A 21,722-nucleotide genomic window follows, 5' to 3' on the forward strand; every position below is an offset into this window, starting at 1 on the left:
ACAATATTGGATAGATTTCAATGAGATCCACCCTCATTCTTTTAAACTCCAGTGAGTACAGGCCCAGAGCCATCAAATGCTCCTCGTACATTAATCCTTTCATTCCATGTCCAGTTCCATCTATGGTATTCCACACCCTTCTCATAGTTACTTCCAGTTCCATCTCCATTCATTTTCTGCTCTCACCTTTTGTGTTCCTCACAAGCCTTTTCTGTTTCATATCCACTAATCTTCAGCTAGGTTCCACTTCCATTCTTATTCTTTATCTAATTCTAAATATAACTTTTTCGAATTCCAACTCCACATTTTATCCAATTCCTTAACTGGCCTCGATTCAACATCCTACTTTGTTCTGATTCAATTCCCATTCTTGATCTGAATAAGTGCCCATCCGTTATCTAGTTCCTTATCCACCCTGACACAGATTTTCATGTGTGGCCTTGTTCCAGTCCCATAACCACTTATTTAAATTCACCCCCTATCACATTTCTGACCACTCATGGTCTTGCACTGATTCCAGCTCCAGTCATAAAATGATTGACTTGTCTCAGTTACAGTATATCTCTGGACAATTTGATCATCGTTGTTCATATTCCATCTCATTCCTTCCATTTTCATCACCAGCTTTTGTCTAATTCCATATTCAGCTTTGTTCTAACTCCATTCTCAGACTTGTTCTGCTTCTATTCCCAGCAGTTTATCCCGCTTTGTTCCTGATCCAACTTACCTTCTTCTAACCTCCCAAATCCATGTTTTTCAGTTCCATTTCCAGTCTATGCCCAATTCCATCCCACCCTCCACCCTTTTACAAACTCTCACCCTGTTCTGATTCTACTGCTGGCTTTGTTCCAATAAATTCCAGGTCTGGAATCACAGCAGCAGCACGAATATTATGGCTTCAGAAGACTTTCTGATGGCCAATCCATTGCCTCTATTCACCAAGCAAGCCAAAACCATGCTACTGGAAGGTGTGCATAAGAGAAAGGTTTGTTCACATTCCTTTCTCCACCCTATTTCAATCATATAATCCATCCTGTTCCAATTGAAGATAATGAAAAGTTTAGCTTTGCTCGTCACATGTACATTGTCACAGGTACAATGCACCGTTTGTGTCAACAACTAACATGGTTTGAGCATTGTGCTGGGGGAAGCCTGCAAGTGTTGTTACACTCCTGGCACCAACATAGCATGTTGCTCACTAACCCTAACTCTAACCGTACCTTTTGGAACGTGGGAGGATATCGGAGCACCTGGATGAAACCCATACAGACAGCAGCAGAAATTGAATCCTGATCGGTGATTGCTGGTGCTGTAAAGCATTGCACTAACCACTATGCTACCATGCTGCACTACCCTTCCGCACCCATTCTTACCCTTGTATTGAACCAACTCCTGAACTTGGTCCAACTCCATTCCCAGCCTTGTTCCATCCCCATTGATATTCCAATTCTCGCCCTATTGCTGAAATTCCATTTTGTTCTGATTTACCACTTAATTGGTTCCAAGTTATTAACCTGGTTCAAAATCCCTCTGAAAATGTTCCAATTCCAGCTCCAACCTTCCTCCAATTTCACCCCTACTTGCTCAATTCCCAGCTCCATCCTTATTCTGAGAACATGCTCAACTTTTACTGACTTGGTGCTCACCCATCATCCAATTTCAACTGGTCTTATTCTGACTGCATTTACAGCGCTATCACCTGATCCAGATGGTCTGCATCTTATTTTGCTAGGGAAGCGATGGAGAAAATTGCAGAAGTGATGTTTGTAATCTTCTGAACATTCACAGATTTCAGAGAGTGGAGCCTGAGAATCAGAAAATGGCAATGTTTCTCCCTTACTTAACCTCAGTGGCAGGGAAAATTCTAAAAAGTATAATCAGGTCCAGAATTAGAATACACTCATTCAAGTATGACCTCATTAGTGAAAACTAGCATGTAACATTGACTGTTTATTTCCCTCCATAGATGCTGCCTGACTTGCTGAGTTCCTCCAGCATTTTGTGCGTGTTGCTCTGGATTTGGGTGCCGGAGTGGAGATACAGTACGTCGCTACCAAAAAATACGTAAGGTGCTCCTTTCCTATGCTAGCCTGCAGGTCACCCTTGGGCAAGGTGTAGCACCTGCTTAGTCCCTCAATCAGGGTCATGCGAAGCCATGGGAGCAGGTGGTGGATGGTTGTATGAGCAGCTGATACGCATCACAGGTCCTGGTTATGTGATCGCTGATGCCAGGCAGACAGTCTCTGAAGAGTACTGATAACGGCTGGGGTCACCCATCTTGTAAAGACACTGCCCAGAAGAAGGCAAGGTAAACCACTAATATAGAAATTTGCCAAGAACAACCATGGTCAAGACCATGATCACACACGACATAGTGAATAAAGAATGAATGAATGCTTTGGATTTCCAGCATCTGGCAAATCTCTTGTGTTTATGTAAGAATCACAGGTGCCCAAGAGATTTGAGAGAGTTTTTTGATGAAGTAGCAGAGAAGGCTAATGAGAGGAATATGGTTGATGAAGTATTTATGGATTTCCAAATTACTTTTGGTAGGATGCAGTAGATTGGGCTTGTCATCAAAGCCATGGAATAGAAGGAGCTGAGCTGAGGAGAAGGAGAAATTTCAGAGAACATAGATAAGTAGTGATTGTTTGTTTTATTTTTGGAATGGAGGGAACAATGCATTGGGAGTTTCCCAGCAGTTGGTACTTGTATCACTGCTTTTCTTAATGTATATAAATCAAAGATTTAGGGTTGGGTGTAGAGGACAACACAATTTTCAATATTAAAGAACACAGAGGTACAGTGAACTGTGAGAAGGATTCTAATAGATTGTAATAGATTTCAAAGAGATATGAACAGGCTGGTGGAATGTGTAGATAGGTGGATAGGTGGCAGATGAAATTTAAAATCATGGAATGAAATTGTTACATTTTTCTACCATGAATGAAAAGAGGCAATGTACACTAAAAGGCACAAACACAGGGAGATCCGGGTACATTTATTGACACATCATTGGAAGTGGCAGACCAGATAGTGTAAGTGATTAAACAAATTAGAGGGGATCCTGGGCATTATAAATAGAATTACAATGTACAAGGGGAAGGAAGTCCACATAACAATAAGAAGATTCAGATGAGATTCACCAGGATGTTATTTGGGATGGAGTGGTTCAGTTACAAGGAGAGACATAATTTCTTTCAGATTCAATCGTTGGTCTCTGTTCAACTATATATGCAGACTTCATGAAGCAAAAAGTTACAATTTTTGGAGATATGAAATAAAATATAAACAGATAATATCATGGTTACTCAACAGGTCAGGCAGTATCTGTGAAGACAGAAACAGTTAATGTTTCAGGTCTGTGCTGAGGCCCAGATCAACAACTTGAACTCTTAACTCTTTTTCTCTGTCCACAAAAGCTGCCTGACCTGCGAATCATCGATGGTATTTGTTTTGTTTTTAATTCCTTGTCTGTCTCAGTTCTAATTCCACTTCCATCACACAATCTGATCTCCCTTCCATTGACACTTCCTGTTGCTTCGGGAAAGCAGCCAACATAATGAAGGATCCCTCCCATTCCAGTCTTTCTTTCTCTCCTCTCTCCCATGGGGCAGAAAATACGCCATGTACCACCAGACTTAAGGAGAACTTCTATCCAACTGTTATTAGACTCTTGAAAGGACTTGTCATACGGAATCAGAATCGGTTTTATTATAATTGGCACATGTCATGAAATGTGTTGTTTTGCAGCAGCAATATTGTGCAATACATAAAATTTACAACAAGTTATCAAATAAATAATTGACGCAAATGATGAATAATGAGGTAGTGTGCATGGACCATTCAGAAATCTGATGGCAAAGGGGAAGAAGTTATTCTTAAAATGTTGAGTATGAGTCTTCAGGTAACTGAACTAACATAAAGGGGTGAGGTTCCCTAATGATGAATGCTGCCCTCTTGAGGCACCACTTCTTGAATACAACTTTGATGGTGTGGAGAGTTGTGTCTGTACTGAAAATGGCTGAGTCTACAACCGTTTGCAATCTCTTGTGATCCTGTCCATTGTAGACTCCACACCTGACTGTGATGCAATCAGTCAGAATGCTCTCCATTGCAGATCTGTAGAAATTTGCTAGAGTCTTCAGTGACATACAAAATCTGTTCAAATTCCTAATTAAGAAGAGCCACTGGCATACCTTCTTTGTGATTGCATGTACGTTTTGGGTCCAGGTCAGATCCTCTGAGATGTTGACACCCAGAAACCTGAAGCTGCTCACCCTTTCACCAGTGACACCTCAATAAAAACTTGTGCATTCTCCCAACTTCCCCTTCCTGAAGTGCACGATCAGTTCCCTGGTCTTTGTTGAAACACTACTCAACCAACCAGCCAGTCAATCTCACTCCTGTACGCCTCCTGGTTACCATCAGAGATTCTGCCAATAACAATCGAGTCATTGGCAAATTCATAGAAATTATGACTCATGTTCATCAGTGAAATGGAACAAAATAATTACACGGAGTACAGCAGTCGCTTTATATATTTAGTGCTCCTAATATATTTGGTGAAGCACGCCAAATATCAGCAAGTCATGATTATCCACCATATACAACTAGGAAATGAAATATATATGATACTGTAGTAGATATGTTACCAAATAAGCAAATCAGAATCTATTAGTATATACATAACTACAGCACTATGCAAAAGGTTTAGGTACATATATATTGTTAGGGTGCCTAAGACCCTTGCACAGCATTGTAGTAACATTATGCATTGCACCACCATTTGCTGCTTCAAAAAAAAAACACCAAATTGCATTACATATGATAAACCTGATTCTGATATTGGTCTTTATTGTGGACTGAGAATGGGAAGGGAGCAGGGAGAGCAGAATCATGGTTAGGAAAAGGGGAAGGGAGAGGAGAGGGAGTGGGAAGCACCAGAGAGACATTCTGTAATGATCAATAAACCAATTGTTCAGAATCAAATGACCTTGCCTGGTGTCGCAGGGCTGAGTGTATCTGCACCACTGCCACCCCCCCCCCCCACCCTGATACTTCTTCACTGTCACCTGTCCCACACCCCTCCGCAGCACTCCACCCTTATCGTTCCCAACATCCTTTGATCCTGCCAGATATACAAATTCACTCTCTATGCCACATTGACAAATGCACTACTGTACAATTTGAATTATTAAATATCAGTCTGGAATAAATTATAGTAAATGCAAGTTGCTTTTGGTTAGTAAGTTTGTTGTCCTCATCCATTTGGCTCTTGTGACATCATTTTTATTACAGTGCAGTTGATTGTTACCTGCCTTTGACAAGGCGCAGAAACCATTTAGAGTTATATCTACCCAGTAGCTGAAGTATTTTTTGAGGGCAGCTAGGAATAGGTAATAAATAATAGTCTTGCCAGTAACACCATGGATTCCAAGTTCACTGGGCAACTGTGTCACGTGTTGATTCTGAGCACCGACTTTGGCCATTGGGCGTATTTAAGGCAGAGCTTGATAGGTTTTTGATTAGACATGGCATCAAAAGTTATGGGGAGAAGGCTGGGATGTGGGGATGTGGAACAAAGAATCAGCAATGATTGAATGGCGGAGCAGGCTCGATGACCAAATGGCCTAGTTCTGCTCCTATGTCTTATGGTCTTAATAAGGACCAAGATTTATCCATAGTTTACACTTAGTTGGCTGGGCTGATCATTTTGTCAAGTAAGTTCAGTGGAGAAATAACTCAGAATTCCTACTGTGAACTCTGTGAAATGTGTTCAAGATCTGCCGCAGCTTACTATTTCCTGATGATCATAATCTGGATTCACAGGTGAAAAGTGTTTGGCATTTGACATCCTTGGGAGTATCAGTCATAACCATAAGACCATAAGGGGTAGGGACAGAATTAGGCCATTCAGCTCCACCAGTCCATCATGGCTGATTTATTAACCCTCTCAACTCCATTCTCCTGCCTTCTCCCCATAACCTTTGATGCCCTTACTAATCAAGAACCTTTCAACCTCTGCTTTAAATATACCCAATGACTTAGCCCCCTCAGCCATCTGGGGCAATGAATTTAACAGATTCCCCACCCTTTGGATAAAGAAATTCTTCCTTATTTCTGTTCTACAGGGATATCTTTATATTCTGATGCTGTTGCCTCTGGTCCTAGACTCTCCCATCATTGAAAACATCCTCTCAACACCCACTCTATCTAGGCCTTTCAAGATTCGGTATGTTTCAATGAGATTCTCCCTCATTCTTCTAAACCAGAGATTCCCAACCTGGGATCCTCAGACCCCTTGGTTAATGGTAGGTGTCCATGGCATAAAAAAAGTTGGGAACTCCTGTTCTAAACTTTAACCGTAGTTATAGTGAGCAACACACAAACAATGCTGGAGGAACTCAGCAGTTCTGGCAGCATCTATGCAAGGAATGAACTGATGACAATTTGGGCAAAGACCCTTTGTCAGAATTGGAAAAGAAGGGGGCAGAAGACAGGTTTTTAAAAAAAAGTTAAAAATTTGTGCTCTTTTGTATCAGACCGTACAGATATTGGCGGTATGCAAAGTTACAGTTTGAGTGGAAGAATAAGAAACAAGGTGAACTATATGGTAGAATCATAAACACAACAGTTTCTGCAGATGCTGGAAATCTGGAGCAACACACACAAAATGCTTGAGGAACTCAGCAGGTCAGGCAGAATCTGTGGACGGAAATGAACAGTCAATATTTCAGATCGAGACCCTTCATTGGAACTGGAAAGGAAGGGGGCAGAAGTCAGAATAAAAATTTCAGCTTGAGACCCTTCCGAGATGTTGACTGTTCATTTCCCTCCATAGATGCTGTCTGACCTGCTGATTTTCTCCGGCACTCTATGTGTGTTACAAAATGAGAAAGGAGGAAGTGGATGTTTGCACATAAATTTACTAAGCTGGCTGATCAAGTTGAAAGTCTGTTAAAAAAAAAATCATATGGATTCTTGGCTTTATCAATAGATAAATGATAACTTTTAAATAGCTGGAAGTTTGGAGTTAGGTCAGAGGAAGAAAGTATTTTTAAAAAAATGCTCACCAGTTCCAGCCCTTTGATTTCTACTTTGTCTAAGGGAAATTCTGCTTCAATCAAACATGTTGCCAACTTCGATACTTTGGTAAGTTTAAAAGCCTCTGGTTTCATGGTTTTTACAAGCTGTACTATCAGCAGCCAGGTTTCTGAAGACTCAGTGTTTGAAAAGAAGTGGGTATGGGTCTAGGAGAAGATGGTATGACCTTCCCAGGCTACTCCACATCAGCTCCGTATTCTCTAGGATTAGACTCCATTCTTCAGGGCACAGATGGACCTGGCTTTGCTTGCAACTGGTTCAATCTCCAGAGTAGGGATTGCCACATCTGAACTGTTGGCAATCACATCTAACTAGCCCCCCAGCCTGCTCAGGAGTCTTCCACACTTGACTGGAAGCAGGCATGCCAATGCTGCTGATTTCCTGTCAATGATTAAAGGTATAAACCGTGGAGTTAAAAATCCAATCCTCAAGTTACTGGTTTCCCATCCAAAACTCCTCCCTTCACCTAGGTGACTGACTCCTGGTTTTTGACCCTTCTGCTCTCTGTATAATTTTATACATCTCAGTTAAGCATCTCCACAGCCTCCCCTCGTCTAGAGAAAACAGTCTGAGTTTATCCAATTTTTCCTCATAGCTATAAATCTTCCTCATAAATGTCCTCTGCACTCTCTCCAGTTCAATCACAACTTTCCTCTAAATGATGTCCAGAACTATGCACTGTTGTTATCAGAGCAGGGGAAAAAAATCAGCGAAAATTTGACAGAGGTGTTCACAAATATAAACAGCTCAGATGGAGTGAGATAGAAAATTATTCCCAGATTTAAAAAGGGCTGGAGTAAGTAAATGGTAATGCAAACTTTTAGGTGAAAAAGAACGGGCAATTTATTGAGATAACTTGCCTCTGCTCTGGAAAGCAGTTCCTGAAAGGGCAGGCAAAATAGATTCAAAAATAACATAGGGAAGGGAATTAATCCTTAAAACACAATTTTCAGGGCAATGTACAAAGGGTGGCATGGTAACGCAGCGATCAGTGTAATTGCGTCACAGCAATCACCGGTTAGGGTTCAATCCCCACCGCTGTCCGTATGGAGTGCATACATACTCTCTGGGTCCACGTGAGTTTTTCTGGGTGCTCTGCTTTTCCCCTATCTTCCAAAGGCATACAGTTGTAGTTATTGAGTTGTTGGCGTGCTACTTTGGCACCAGAAGCATGGTGACACTTGCAGGCTGTCCAGCACAATCCTTGCTGATCTGGTTGGATGTAAACGATGCATTTAACTGTATGTTTCAATGTACATGTGACAAAAAGCTAATCTTTACTCTGCAAAAAAGAGCTGGTGAATGAGATTAATATGATTCGTTCTTCCAAATAGTCAGCATGAACAGTAGCCTGAAATATCTCCTTCACAGTGCTTTACAGGTTGGGCCAGACAGATTAAAGTCAACAAATTATAATATGGATGTAGTTTGTGATTTATGGGTGTTGATTGTGGATTATAGGTGGCTAAATTGCATTCAAGTAGCCTCCAATCTGATGGCATGAATATTGATTTCTCCTTCCAGTAAAAAATGCCTGCCCCCCTCCCCCTTCCTCTATTCCCTTCTCTGGCCTTTTACTTCTTCTCATCTGCCTACACTTCTCTTGGGTCCCTTCCTCCTTCCCTTTGTTCTACAGTCCACTCTCCTCTCCTATCAGATTCCTTCTTCTCCAACCCTTTACTTTTCCTACCCTCCTGGCTTCACCTATCACCTTCCAGCTAGCCTCCTTCCCCTCCTCCCACCTTTTTAATCTGATGTTTTCTCCTTTCCTTTCCAGTCATGAAGAAGGATCTTGGCCTGAAATGTCAACTGTTTATTCATTTCCATAGGTGCTGCCTGACCTGCTGAATTCCTCCAGTATTTTGTGTGCGTTGCTTTGGATTTCCAGCATTTGCAGTCTTTCACGTGTTCATGATCAGGTTAATAGGTTAGGTAATGTGAGATGGGGAGGGGGTGGTGGGTGGGGTGGGGGTGTGGGGAGAGAGCTGCAGAGGTAAGCTAATTTCCAAATCATGTTTAGTACAAGCAGGCCGTTATGTTAGGAAACCAACTGACTCCTGTTCAAACCTGAGAATGCTCTCCAGGTCTAACTAACTGGCAAATGCACGAATAAGGCACAAAATTCTGGAGGAACTCATAATGTCAGTCAGCATCCATGGAGCATCTATTAACATTTTAGGCTAAGACTCTTCGTCAGGATGGCCCAAAATGTTGACTGTTTACTCCCCTCCATTGATGCCCCCTGACCTGCTGAGTTCTTTCAGCGTTTTGTGTGCTGTTCAGTATCATCGGTGTTGCCCCAGCACTGAAGGGCAATTCTCTATAATCTCACCTTTCTAAAGGAACGCAGTGTGAAAGTGAAGCACTGCCAATGCTATGCTCTCCTGCTCCGTGTGTTGCCTCCCAGCCCCTCCTGCCTCCACTGACTCTATTAATTCAACTCATTTGTCTTAAGCGCCTTTATAAATAATGGAGACCTTGCAAGGGGACCTTCTGTGTGGAACTTCAACTTCCCTTATTCCCGCGGGAGAAATTGTGAGCAAAAAAACTAATTTTGCTGTAAATAGTTTGTCAGTAGACCCACAGAAAGCCATAAATTATCAGTGTAGAGTCAGGAAGCAGCATGTCACTGGAAGGAGAAGGGAGAACAGTACAATCCAAGTGTGACTAACTTTTCCACACAGATTAATAACAGCTTCCAAAGGGGATTTGTTGTGAAGTGGTAACACTATAAAAAGGGTCAGTCAGAAGCAAATGGTGATGAATTGGTCCAGGCTTTTTTCCCATTTCTTATTTTAAATCTGTATGCTCTTGTACCACAGGCCAGAATCAATAACCTTCTCAGAAACATGTCGTGTGGCAGCAAAAAGCCTAGAGGAAGCTAGAAAACAAGCAGATTATAGTGTCAATGTTTACTCTGTGCTTTTCATTGTTCGATTGATTTATAAAATTGTGTAGCTCAAGCGGATAAAACTTTATTAGATTCTGGCAGTTAAACCTTTAAACCCATTGGGTAAAAGGTCATTTACCAAGGTTCATCTTCTTTTAACTCTCAGGTGAAAACCAGTTTTTTTTCCCTATTTTTTCCTGTCACATGAGTTTATTTGTAAACTCATCTTGTTCTCTAGATCCTACCTAAAATTACTGTACTATTCCCCACCCCAGCCCTAATATAAATGCCAGGACGTTTCCCTACCGGAACAGAGAATTTGTCTCAGCCTCTGTGTTCTTTTCAGAAGTCCTTTTGCTGGAGTTCCCACCCTGGGGTCCATGGAACCCTCAGTTAATGGTAGGGGTCCATGGCATTAAAAAAAGGTTGGAAACCCCTGTTTTAAGCTGTTATTGGCTTCTAAGCTAAAAGACCGTGCTTCCATTTCTTGCCTACCTCCAGGGCATGGTTGATCTGATGTAAGTTTCTCACAGCTTTCATACGCTTTGCTTCCCCACATTGGAATCAAAGTTCACCACACTGTCCCCTCCTATAATTCATTGTTTCCCGGGACTGTAAAACTGTAGAATTCCTCGACTCCTTCATTTTTCCAATCCAATCCTTCTACAATTTACAACCTTTTATAATACTGGGGCATTCTTTATGTACCTTGTATACTGTACTGAGCAGACTGTACTTTCAAGCCTCTATTGACCAAGATATAAGAGAGTCTGTCAATGGAGTGAAAAGCCCTAACAAGATTCCTGATGCTATTGCTTTCAGTACTGAGGAAGAAATACCTTAAAAAGTGACATGAATGACCTTATGGCGATAAATAAGATTGTAAATGGATTAGAAAATGTAAATCTAGAGCAGTACAAGTAATAGACCAGGAGGCCGTAAGATCTTAAGACATTGAAACAGAATTAGGACATTCAACCCATCAGGTCTGTTTCATCATTCAATCATGGCTGATTTATTTTTCCCAACCCCATTCTCCTCACTTCACCCCAAAACCTTTGACGCCCTTACTAATCAAGAACCTAACAACCTTTGCTTTAAATATACCCAATGATTTTGCCTCCACAGCCGGATTCCACAGATTCACCACCCTCTAGCTAAAGAAATTCTGCTTCAACTCTGTTCTAAGGGGATGGCCTTCTATTCTGAGGCTGTGCCCTTTGGCCCTAGACTCTCCCACTACAGGAAACATCCTCTCTATGTCCACACCATCTATGCCTTTCTATATTTGATAGGTTTCAATAAAATCTCCCCATATTCTTCTAAACTTCAGCAAGTACAGGGCCAAAGCCATAAAATGCTCCCCATACATTAACTCTTCCATTCCTGGGATATCTTTCCTGAACTTCCTCTGGACCCTCTCCAATCCCAGCAAATGCTTTCTTAGATAAAGGGTCTAAAACAACTCACAATATTCCAAATGCTATCTGACAAATGCCTTATAAAGCCTGAGCATTGTATCTTTAGAACGGTAAGGCAAAGGAACACAATTTCAGAACTAAAACAGAACATACCGGAAAAACTCAACAAATCAGGCAGCATATTTGTGTCGGAGAGGCAGTTAACATTTTGGATCTGAGACCTTTTGTTTCTCTTTCTACAGATGCTGCCTGACCTGCTGAGCTTAACCTGGACTTTTAGTTTTTATGCCAGATTTCCAACATCTGCAGTTATTTTTTTAAAGTTTAGAATAGATTTTTTGTCAAATTCATTTTCAGGGTATTGGCATCAGAGTAAGATCAGCTTTTATTGACCATCCTTGACTACTCTTGAGGGGGTAGTACAAGCTGCCTTCTTGAATCACTGCAGTAACATTTCTGGTGTAACATTGGGAGATTCTCTATATAATGTGTGGACTGGATGCTTGAGTTGGACTGTGGAAGCAAAATTCCTGGCATTATTTAAAATACACTTGGATGTTCTGAATGGTTCCTTCAGAATGGAATGGCTTCTTGTTCTAAAATAAAAGGTGTATGATTTTGATCTGGAAAATTGTAATTAATTTTCAGATGGGCCATATCATTCTGGACCTTAAGGTACAAGATTGTGTTGGAACAACAACCTTGCACTCAACGTCAACAAGATCAAGGTATTGATTGTGGACTTCAGGAAGGGGAAGTCGAGCGAACACACACCAGAAGGCACCACAGCAGCTATATTACATTAGGAGTTTAAGGAGAATTGGCATGCCACCAAAGTCACTTGCAAATTTCTACAGATGTACCATGGAGAGCCTTCTAACTGGTTGCATTGCTGTCTGGAATGAAGGGGCCACTGCACAGAATCAGAAAAGGCTACAGGCTCAGCTAGCTCTATCATGGGCAATAGCCTGCCTAGCATCGAGGACACGTTCAAAAGGCAATGCCTCAAAAAGGCAACATCCATCATTAAGGACCCCTATCACCAAGGACATGCTCTCTTCTCATTTCTACCATCAAGGAGAAGGCACAGGAGCCTGAAGACACACACTCAACTTTTCAGGATGTTGTGCAGTCATGCAACATGCAAATCATTTTCTAATTATCTAATAGTTTGGCTTCAAAAATGTGTGAACTTAATTTGAACATCCAAAAGAAAAAGGGAGTATTTGCATTTGTATAGTATCTTACAAAATAGAACAATGATCCAAAACACATTCTTGACAAAGTTATGACTGTTATTTAAACAAACTAGGTAAATTAAGATTTTCACATTAGACTTGATATTTGATAAGTATGGTGAACATTTAGATATATTCAATTTAATCTCCTTTAGTGACACTGGCTAACGAATAAATATTGGTCAGGACACTGGGAGAACTTGCTGTACTTTTCAAATAGAACCAGCATGGGAGACCTCAGTTTTATGTATCAAAGCTTGAAATTTTTGGCAATATTACATTCCCTCAGCTGGACCTCATGATCCTGAATAATAATCTTGCAGTAATGAATCAGCTTTTCTCACGAGGAGTGCAATGTGTACCCAATTTATCCTGATGAGATAGGAACACAGCTCATAAGTTTTGCACATTGGTAGTTTGTTAGTGTTTGTTATTAATAGTTTTTCATAAATTAAAGCCAGAAACAGTCCCTTTGGTCCATCGAGTCCGTGTCAAACAATTTAAACTGCCTTGTCCCATTGACCTGCACTGGGACCATAGCTCTCTATTCCCCTGCCATCCATGTATCTATCCAAACTTTCCTTAAACTTTGAAATCAAGCTCACATTGTTTGGCAGCACGTTCCACACTCTCATGACCCTCTCAGTGAATAAATTTCCCTTCATGTTCCCCTTAAACTTTTTACCTTTCACCCTTAAGCCGTGGCCTCCAGTTGTAGTACCACCCAAACTCATTGGAAAATGCTTGCTTGCATTTACCTTGTCTATACCCCTCACAATTTTGCATACCTCTATCAAATCTCCTCTCAGTCTTCTATGTTGCAAGGAATAAAGTCCTAACCTATTCAATCTTTCCTTATGACTCAGGTCCCCCAGTCCTGGCAACATCATGGTAAATTTTCTCTGCACTCTTTCTATTGTATTTCTTTATTTTCCTGTAAATGCCTGCAAGAAAACAAATCTCAATATAGTAACGGTGACATATATGTATTTGGATAATAAATTTACTTTGAATAACTGGATGTTGAAAAGAGAACCCAAACAATACTTTTAAATTTCAAAAATGGAGCCTGGATGCTGTGTCTAGAAGAGGGGATTTCAGTCTTAGACTATTGCATAATTCATTTAAGAAGGAAGGTATCAAAGCTGCAGAGAAAGACCAGGAACGTGGTATTGAGATCATCAAAGATCCTCACCATCCAGCTCATGCTCCGTTTTCACTGCTGCCATTAGATAGTAAGTACAAGAGCCTCAGGACTTGCACCAACAGGTTCAAGAACAGTTACTAACCCTCAATCTCGAACAAAAGGGGTAAGTACACTCATTCTGTTTCTGGTGTTCCCACAACCAATGGTCTCACTTGAAACACTCTCTATCTTGTTATTTCATGCTCTCATTTTTTATTGCTGTTCATATTTGCACTTGTGTAGTTTGTTGTTGATTGATCCTGTTTACAGTTACTGTTCTATAAATGTGTTAAGTATGCCTGCAGGAAAAAGAATCAGTGTTGACATAAAGTGCATGTACTCTGAAAACATATTTTACTTTGAACTTTAGTGGAGCAGGTAGGAAGGATTGTTCTCTCTTTTTCCATTCCCCATTCTGGGTCCTCTCTTAACCCTTCTCCTCAACTCTCATCCCTCAGATTCCCTCCCTCCTTCCCTTTCTGTGATTGTCCACTCTTCTCTCCTATCAGATTCCTTCTTCTTCTTCAGCCCTTTACCTCTTCCATTTATCATCTCCCAGTTTCTTACATCATTCCCCCCTCTGCCGCCCACCCACCTGCCCTCTTACCTATCACCTGCTGGCTTATACTCCTCCTCCCCCACCTTCTTATTCTGCTTCAGCCCCCTGCCTTTCCAGTCCTAATCGGCCTGAAACATTGACTGTTTACATCTCTCCATAGATGCTGCCTGACCTGCTGAGTTCCTGCAGCATTTTCTTTATGTTACTCTGGATTTCCAGCATTTGCAGTATCTCTTGTGTTTATGGCGTGCTTCTCTGGCACCTGTTCTTCTATGTTGGATGTTTTCCTGTTTCTATAATCTTTAACAGTGAATATCTGTCAACTACCTTAACAGTGACTTTCTTTATTTTCACTTTTGGGTGACAAAATATTTGTGAACGCTCTAACTAAGATACAGAACCTATGATTTAATTTTGATATACTCACCTTTTGGTGATATTTGTTTGAGGATGAAGGAGGTTGATTCGGGCAGGGAGACAATATTTTTAAATAACAAGAATTTACTCATTAACTCCATCCAGAGAGAAAGAAACAAATAAAAATGCTCTGAAACTAATGAAGAGGGTTCTTCTAATCTTCTTTCTCTCTTTAAAAGAAGCACGGCGACAGTGAAGTATTTGACAGTATTCTCTGGCAGCTTAAGTATCTAGGTGACGATAGTCTTATCTCCTTTGAGGAAATGCTGACAAGTACTGTTGCAAGGGAGTTGTTACCCACCGACCTTGTCACCCCACACTTTCAATCCTAATATGTGCTCTCTCTTCCTGTTTCTAGTCCTGTTCAAAGACAGGCAGTGCTCGGGCTCCCTCACTGTTAAAGCTGTTCGCTTTTGTCAGGAAGACAAAGAACTTCCCACTCGCTTTGTATCACACTGTCAGGCACAATTATCAGCTGACAGGACGGGGCGGCAGGGGGAGATGGGCACTGAATAGCACAGGATGGAAATGGGCTTTTGAGGAGCATGCTGGCGCAGGGTTAAAGGCCTGACAGGGCAGAAGGGAAAGTGGAAATGGGAGGCGGGGGAGACAAAAGAGGAGGATGAACAAGGGGCTGACAAGCAGAGAAGGAGAAATAAAAGGCAGAGAGTAAAAGGCAGGACAGAGATCCTGTCAAAAAGGAAAAGATGCTCATGAAACAGATGGTTCGGAGCTGAGCTGAAAAGCAAAGGAAAAGCAGATACGTTAAGGATGGACATAGAAATACAAAAGGATATATAGAGTAGTAAACAGAATGTGAGCTCTCCTAGTGACTCAGCTGGTAACACTATGAGGAGCTGAGATATTACCATCAAGAAGACACAGGTCATTGGTGAACCAATGTGGATTTTAAAACTGGTGGAGATGGGAAGGTCTCCCAAGTCTCCTCAACAGGACAGAATGGCTGTGTAAATATGGGAAGTAGAGGGAATCCACCCAGACAGTGATACATGGGCCAGACCGCATTTGGAGCACTGTGAGCAGTTTTGGGTCCCATATCTAAGAAAAGATTTGCTGGCGTTGGAGAAGGTCCAGAGGAGAATGACCCCAGGAATGAAAGGTTTAAACTTTAAAGTATGAGGAGTGTTTGATGACTCTGGGCCTGTACACACTGGAGTTTAATAGAATGAGAGAGCATCTAATTGAAACCTATTGAATATTGAAAGGCCTAGATACAGAGGAGGTGGAGAGGATGTTTCCAGTATTAGGTGAGACTAAGAACAGGGGGTACACCCTCAGAATACAAGCATGTTCCTTTGAAACAGTGATGAGGAAAAAGTTCTTTAGCCAGAGGGTGGTGAATCTGTGGAAGTCATTGCTATAGATGACTTTGGGGGCCAAGTCATTGAGTATATTTAAAGTGGAGGTTGATAGGTTCTTGATTAGTAAGGACATCAAAGATTATAGGAAGAAGCAGGAGAATGATGGAGCAGGATGGCCTAATTCTGCTCCTATGTCTTATGGTCTCATGGCTGAGAACAAGGCCAATGACTCGACTTATATGTGGACTGGATGAGAGGCCAGTGCCTGAGCCTCACATTACAGCAGATTTAGCATCCTCAGAGTGAAGGTAATTGTGTTTTTATTTATTTTGCTTTAATGCCCTAGTTAACATGTTCTTGTGAATAAAACTCTACTGTTACAAAAGTTCACCTCCTCAGACTCCACTCTCACTTGCAAGATCTTAGAGCTAATATTTAGAATCACAGATTAACAGTGTGAAAATAGGACTTTGGCCCAACTTGTTTTGTGCTGACCATGATTCCCACCAAGTTAATCCAATATCCTTCCAAACCCCTCCTATCTCCATGCTCATCCAAATGCCTTTGAACTGTTATTATTGTACCTCCCGCAGACACTTCCTCTGGTAGCTCATTCTATCAATGCACCACCTTCAGTGCAAAGAAGTTGTTCCTAAGGTTCCTTTTAAATCTTTCTCCTATTTTTGCTGTATCTCTCTGTCAAAATCAAATTCAGGTTTATTATCATTGACATATGCTGTGAAATTTGTTTTATTGTGGCAGCAGTACAGTGCAAGACATAAAGAGAGATATGCACAAAAACAGGCCATTCGGCCCTCAAGTCTGCTCCACCATTTCATCATGGCTGATCTAATTTTCCTCTCAGCCCCAGTCTCCTGCCTTCTCCCCATATCCCTTCATGCCCTGGCCAATCTATCAACGTCTGCCTTAAATATACATAAAAACATGGCTTCCACAGACGCTTGTGGCAAAGAATTCCACAGATTCACCACCTTCTCGCTAAAGAAATTCTTCCTCATCTCCATTCTAAAAGGATGCCCCTCTATTCTGAGGCTGTATCCTCTGGTCTGAGACTCTCCCACCATGGGCAACATTCTCTCCGCATCCACTCTACCATTCATTTTACCATTCGATAGGTTTCAACAAAGTCAGCCCTCATTCTTCTGAATTCTAGTGATGTTAGGCTCAGAGCCATCAGACGCTCTTCATATGACAAGCCACTCAATCCTGGAATCATTTTCATAAACCTCCTTTGAACCCTCTCCAGTTTCAGCACATCCTTTGTAAGATAAGAACCCCCAAACTGCTCACAAAACTCCAAGTGAGGCCTCACCTGTGCTTAACAAGACTCAACATTACATGCTTGCTTTTATATTCTAGTCCTTTTGAAATGAAAGCTAATATTGCATTTGCCTTCCTCACCACAAACTCAACCTGCAAATTAACCTTTAGAAAATCCTGCACAAGGACTCCCAAGTCCCTTTGTGCCTCAGTATTTAGTATTTTCTCTCCATTTAGAAAACAGTCAACCCTTTTTATTTCTTCTACCAAAGTGCATAACCATACACTTTCCACCATCAGCCATTTCTTTGCCCATTATCCTAATTTGTCTAAGTCCTTCTTTAACCTCTCAACTTCCTCAAAACTACCTGCTCCTTCACCTAACTTCATATTGTCTACAAACTTTGCAACAAAGCCATCAATTCCATCATCCAAATCATTGACATATAACATAAAAAGTATCAGCCCCTACGCAGACCCATGTGGAACACCACTAGTCACCAGTAGCCAACCAGAAAAAGGCTCCCTTTATTCCCACATTTTTGCTCCTGCCAATCAGCCAGAATCTATGCCAGAATCTTTCCTTATATATTATAGCCTTGTAGTTTGTTAAACAGCCTCATATGTGGCACCTTGTCAAAGGGCTTCTGAAAATCCAAGTACACAACGTCAACTGATTCTCCCTTGCCTATCCTGCTTGTTATTTCTTCAAAAAATTCTAACAAATCTGTCAGGCGAGATTTTCCATTGAGGAAACCATGTTGACTGTGGCCTATTTTATCATGTGCCTCTAAGTACCGAGACCTCATCCTTAATAATCAACTCCAACATCTTTCCAACCACTGGGGTCAGACTAACTGATCTATAATTTCCTTTCTTTTGCCTCTCTCCCACCTGGAAGAGTGGAGTAACATTTGCAATTTTGCAGTCTTCTGAAATCATTCCAGAACCTAGTGTTTCTTGAAAGATTATTACTAGTGCCTCCACAGTCTATTAGCCACCTCTTTCAGAACCCTGGGGTGTACACCATCTGGTCCAAGTGACTTATCTACCTTCAGATGTTTCCCAAAAACCTTCTTCCTATTTATGGTAAATTCACACACTTCATGCCTGACACCTGGAAGTTTCATCATACTGTTAACATCACCCACAGTGAAGACTGACACAAAATACTTACTCAGTTCATCTGCCATTTTGTTGACCCCCCCCCCCCCCATTACTACCTCTTCAGCATCATCTCCCAGCAGTCTGATATCCATTCTCACCTCTTTTTTACACTTCATGTATCTGAAGAAACTTTTGGTATTCTATTTAATATTATTGGCAAGCTTACTTTTGTATTCTATCTTTACCTTCTTAATTACTTTTTTAGTTGCCTTCATTTGGGTTTTGAAAGCTTCCCAGACCTCTAACTTCCCACTAATTTTTGCTCTAGTGACCTCTTTTTGGCTTTGACTTCTCTTGTTAGCCATAGTTGTGTCATCTTGCCTTTAGAATACTTCTTTCTCTTTGGGATGTATATATCATGTACCTTCCAAATTACTTCCAGAACTCCAGCCATTGCTGTTCTGCTGTCATCCCTGCCAGTATTTTTTTTCCCCAATTAATTCTGGCCATCTCTGATCTCGTGCCTCTGTAATTTCCTTTACTCCACTGGAAAACTGACATATCTGACTTTAGTTTCTCTTCTCAAATTTCAGGATGAATTTGATCATATCATGATCACTTACCCCGAAGGGTTCTTTTACCTTAAGCTCTCTAGTGTGTGCTGACCATCAAGCACCCACTCTTATTCTAATCTTCCTCTAACCAAAATAATTATCTCCACCTCCCCAACAATTCCATTCAACTCCTACCTCACCCCCCACACTCTGCACCCCCAACACACACACACACACACACACTTCACATTCTTCACTTCACTCTCCTATAAGATTTGCTAGCTTTAGGTCACATCTGGAAATTCCAGTTGGTGGGCAATTTCCCTCCACGCTGCTCTGACATATTGGGGAATCATGTACTTGGCAGCATACAGCAGTGGTTTGCCTACTGCCAGGTGAGTTTAAAGAGATCACCCCCTCTTGCAGTGGATTACCAGGATGTCTAAGTGCCTTGTTGTGCTCTTAGCGCTCCACCAACGCCTGCTGGCCTGCCTCCTTGACTGTTGGACCATTAATTGGTCTCCTCCGCTCCAAATGCCAGGGCCAGACTTCACACACTGGGATAGGCAAATCCCCTACCTCACCAAGGGTCAAAGACCCATTGGCTACCCTCACCTGGTTTGGCCCATCTGCTCAGACGGTTTACCAGGGTGTGGCTGCTGTGTGAGGTAACAGCTTCTTGGAGCCACAGGTGAGAGCTGAGCGCCAGGTGGGGACCAAAGGTGGACAAGCTACCCTGAAAAAGAGCACAGCAAGCCCCCCACCAGAGGTGTACCCCTCCATAGACAACCCATACACCCCCCTATAACATTGGGGCAATTTAAAGCTGCTAATTAATCTACTGAGCCACACGGTTACACGGAAATTGTGCAAATTGTCCACATGGACAGCACCAGAGGCCAGGATTGATCTTGGGTCACTGGAACTGTGTAACCATTCTAACTCCTCGAACAATTATTGCTATTTTTAAAAGTTATTTGTTTCTAATATCTTTGGGTTTCTGGTTAGGCCAACATTTTGTCCTTCCCTATTTGTTTCTTGAATATTGGAACTTACTGGGCCATTCTAGTTTCTGAATTGGCCCTTTGCTCTCAGATCTTCTTCCACTAGTCTCTTGTATTTAAACAATCTCCCTCAAAAGATAATTGGCAGGTCAGCTTTTTCTGAACTAGGCTCCTAAACTGTGGAATTCAATACCTAAAACCATAAGGGACACAGACTCAGCGGACACTTAAACACCAGCTCAAGACCTATTTATTTAACATAATTTTGTCTTTTATTTTCATGTTTATTTATATTCTTATTTTTTATTTTCATTTTTGTACTTTTATTCCTTTGTAAAGTACGTTGAGCTGCATCGACTGTATGAAAAGTATAACCTATTATTATTATTATGCTTATAGATATTAGCAAGCTGGTCAAGTGTTTAAAGAGATTTGTCACATGTACATTGATATGTACAGTAAAATTCATCATTTGCGTCAAATCAAATCAGCAGGGAGCAGCCTACAAGTGTCACCATGCTTCTGGTCTCAACATAGCATGCTCACAACTTACTAACCCTAGTGATAAATCTTTGGAATGTGAGTACCCATGCGGTTACTGGAAGAGCATACAAACTCCTTACACTTACAGCACAGAGGTAGGATTTGAATCCCAACTGGTAATTGCTGGTGCTGTAAAGCAATTGGCAAATTGATAGTTTACTATTTATCTTTACTAATTCTAGATTTGTTGAAATACTTGCTTAAATCTTCCAGCTACTGGGATGAGGTTCAAATTCATACCTCTGGCACAAAGGTTCAAGTTGCCACCTATTCTTTCTGCACACAGTGTTGAGAGCCTTTATCTGAAATCCCTGGGTTTCTCAATTTAAAAGGAAACCCACCTCACGCATTCTGTCACATCAGTAAGATAAAGGAGCTGATTGTGGACTTCAGGAAGGGTAAGACAAAGGAACATATACCAATCCACATAAAGAGATCAGGAATGAGCAGTTTCAGGTTCCTGGGTGTCAAGATCTCTGAGGATCTAACTTGGTCCCAACATATCAATGCAGTTATAAAGAAGGCAAGACAGCGACTTTAGGAGTTTGAAGAGATTTAGTATGTCAACAAATACACTCAAAAACTTCTATAGAGCATTGGAGAGCATTCTGACAGAGGGGGTGCTACTGCACAGGACCGAAAGAAACTGTAGAGGAATTTAAATTTAGTCGGGTCCATCTTGGGCATTAGCCTACAAAGTACCCAGGACTTCTTCAAGGAGCAGTAGGTCAGAAAGGCAGGGTTCATTATTAAGGACGTCCAGCACCCAGGACATGCCCTTTTCTCACTGTTACCATCAGGTAGGAGGTACAGAAGCCTGATGGCACACACTTAGTGATTCAGGAACAGCTCCTTCCCCTCTGCCATCCGATTCCTAAATGGACATTGAACTCTTGAACACTACCTCACTTTCTAAGTATATATTACTTTTGTCTTTTGCACGATTTTTAATCTATTCAATACATGTATACTGTAACTGATTGATTGATTGATTGATTGACTTATTATTATTATTTATTTTTATTTCTTCTATATTATGTATTGCATTGAACTGCTGCTAAGTTAACAAATTTCACGATACATGCTGGTGATA

At 41.3% G+C, this 21,722-nt stretch overlaps 1 protein-coding gene and 1 long non-coding RNA gene across 6 annotated transcripts in view; one reads left to right on the forward strand and one right to left on the reverse strand.

Moving 5' to 3' along the window:
• Window positions 1–7,423, reverse strand: part of LOC132391313 (prosaposin-like) — a 122,222-nt gene extending 114,799 nt beyond the window's left edge. For all 5 annotated transcript variants that reach the window (XR_009511173.1, XR_009511168.1, XM_059964346.1 and 2 more), the window contains exon 1: window positions 7,077–7,423. Coding sequence is in view for 3 of the 5 variants with exons in the window: in XM_059964346.1 (XP_059820329.1) it covers window positions 7,077–7,181 (105 nt within the window). In the remaining 2 variants the exon portion in view is untranslated. The remainder of the gene's footprint in view (window positions 1–7,076) is intronic.
• A 664-nt stretch (window positions 7,424–8,087) lies between these two features.
• Window positions 8,088–14,450, forward strand: LOC132391336 (uncharacterized). The gene is made up of 2 exons (XR_009511176.1): window positions 8,088–8,183; window positions 12,067–14,450. It is a non-coding gene; the product is annotated as an uncharacterized LOC132391336 (long non-coding RNA).
• The last annotated feature ends 7,272 nt before the right edge of the window (window positions 14,451–21,722 follow it).

Source organism: Hypanus sabinus, chromosome 1 (genome assembly GCF_030144855.1).
Source record: "Hypanus sabinus isolate sHypSab1 chromosome 1, sHypSab1.hap1, whole genome shotgun sequence".
NCBI classification, from domain to species: domain Eukaryota; kingdom Metazoa; phylum Chordata; class Chondrichthyes; order Myliobatiformes; family Dasyatidae; genus Hypanus; species Hypanus sabinus.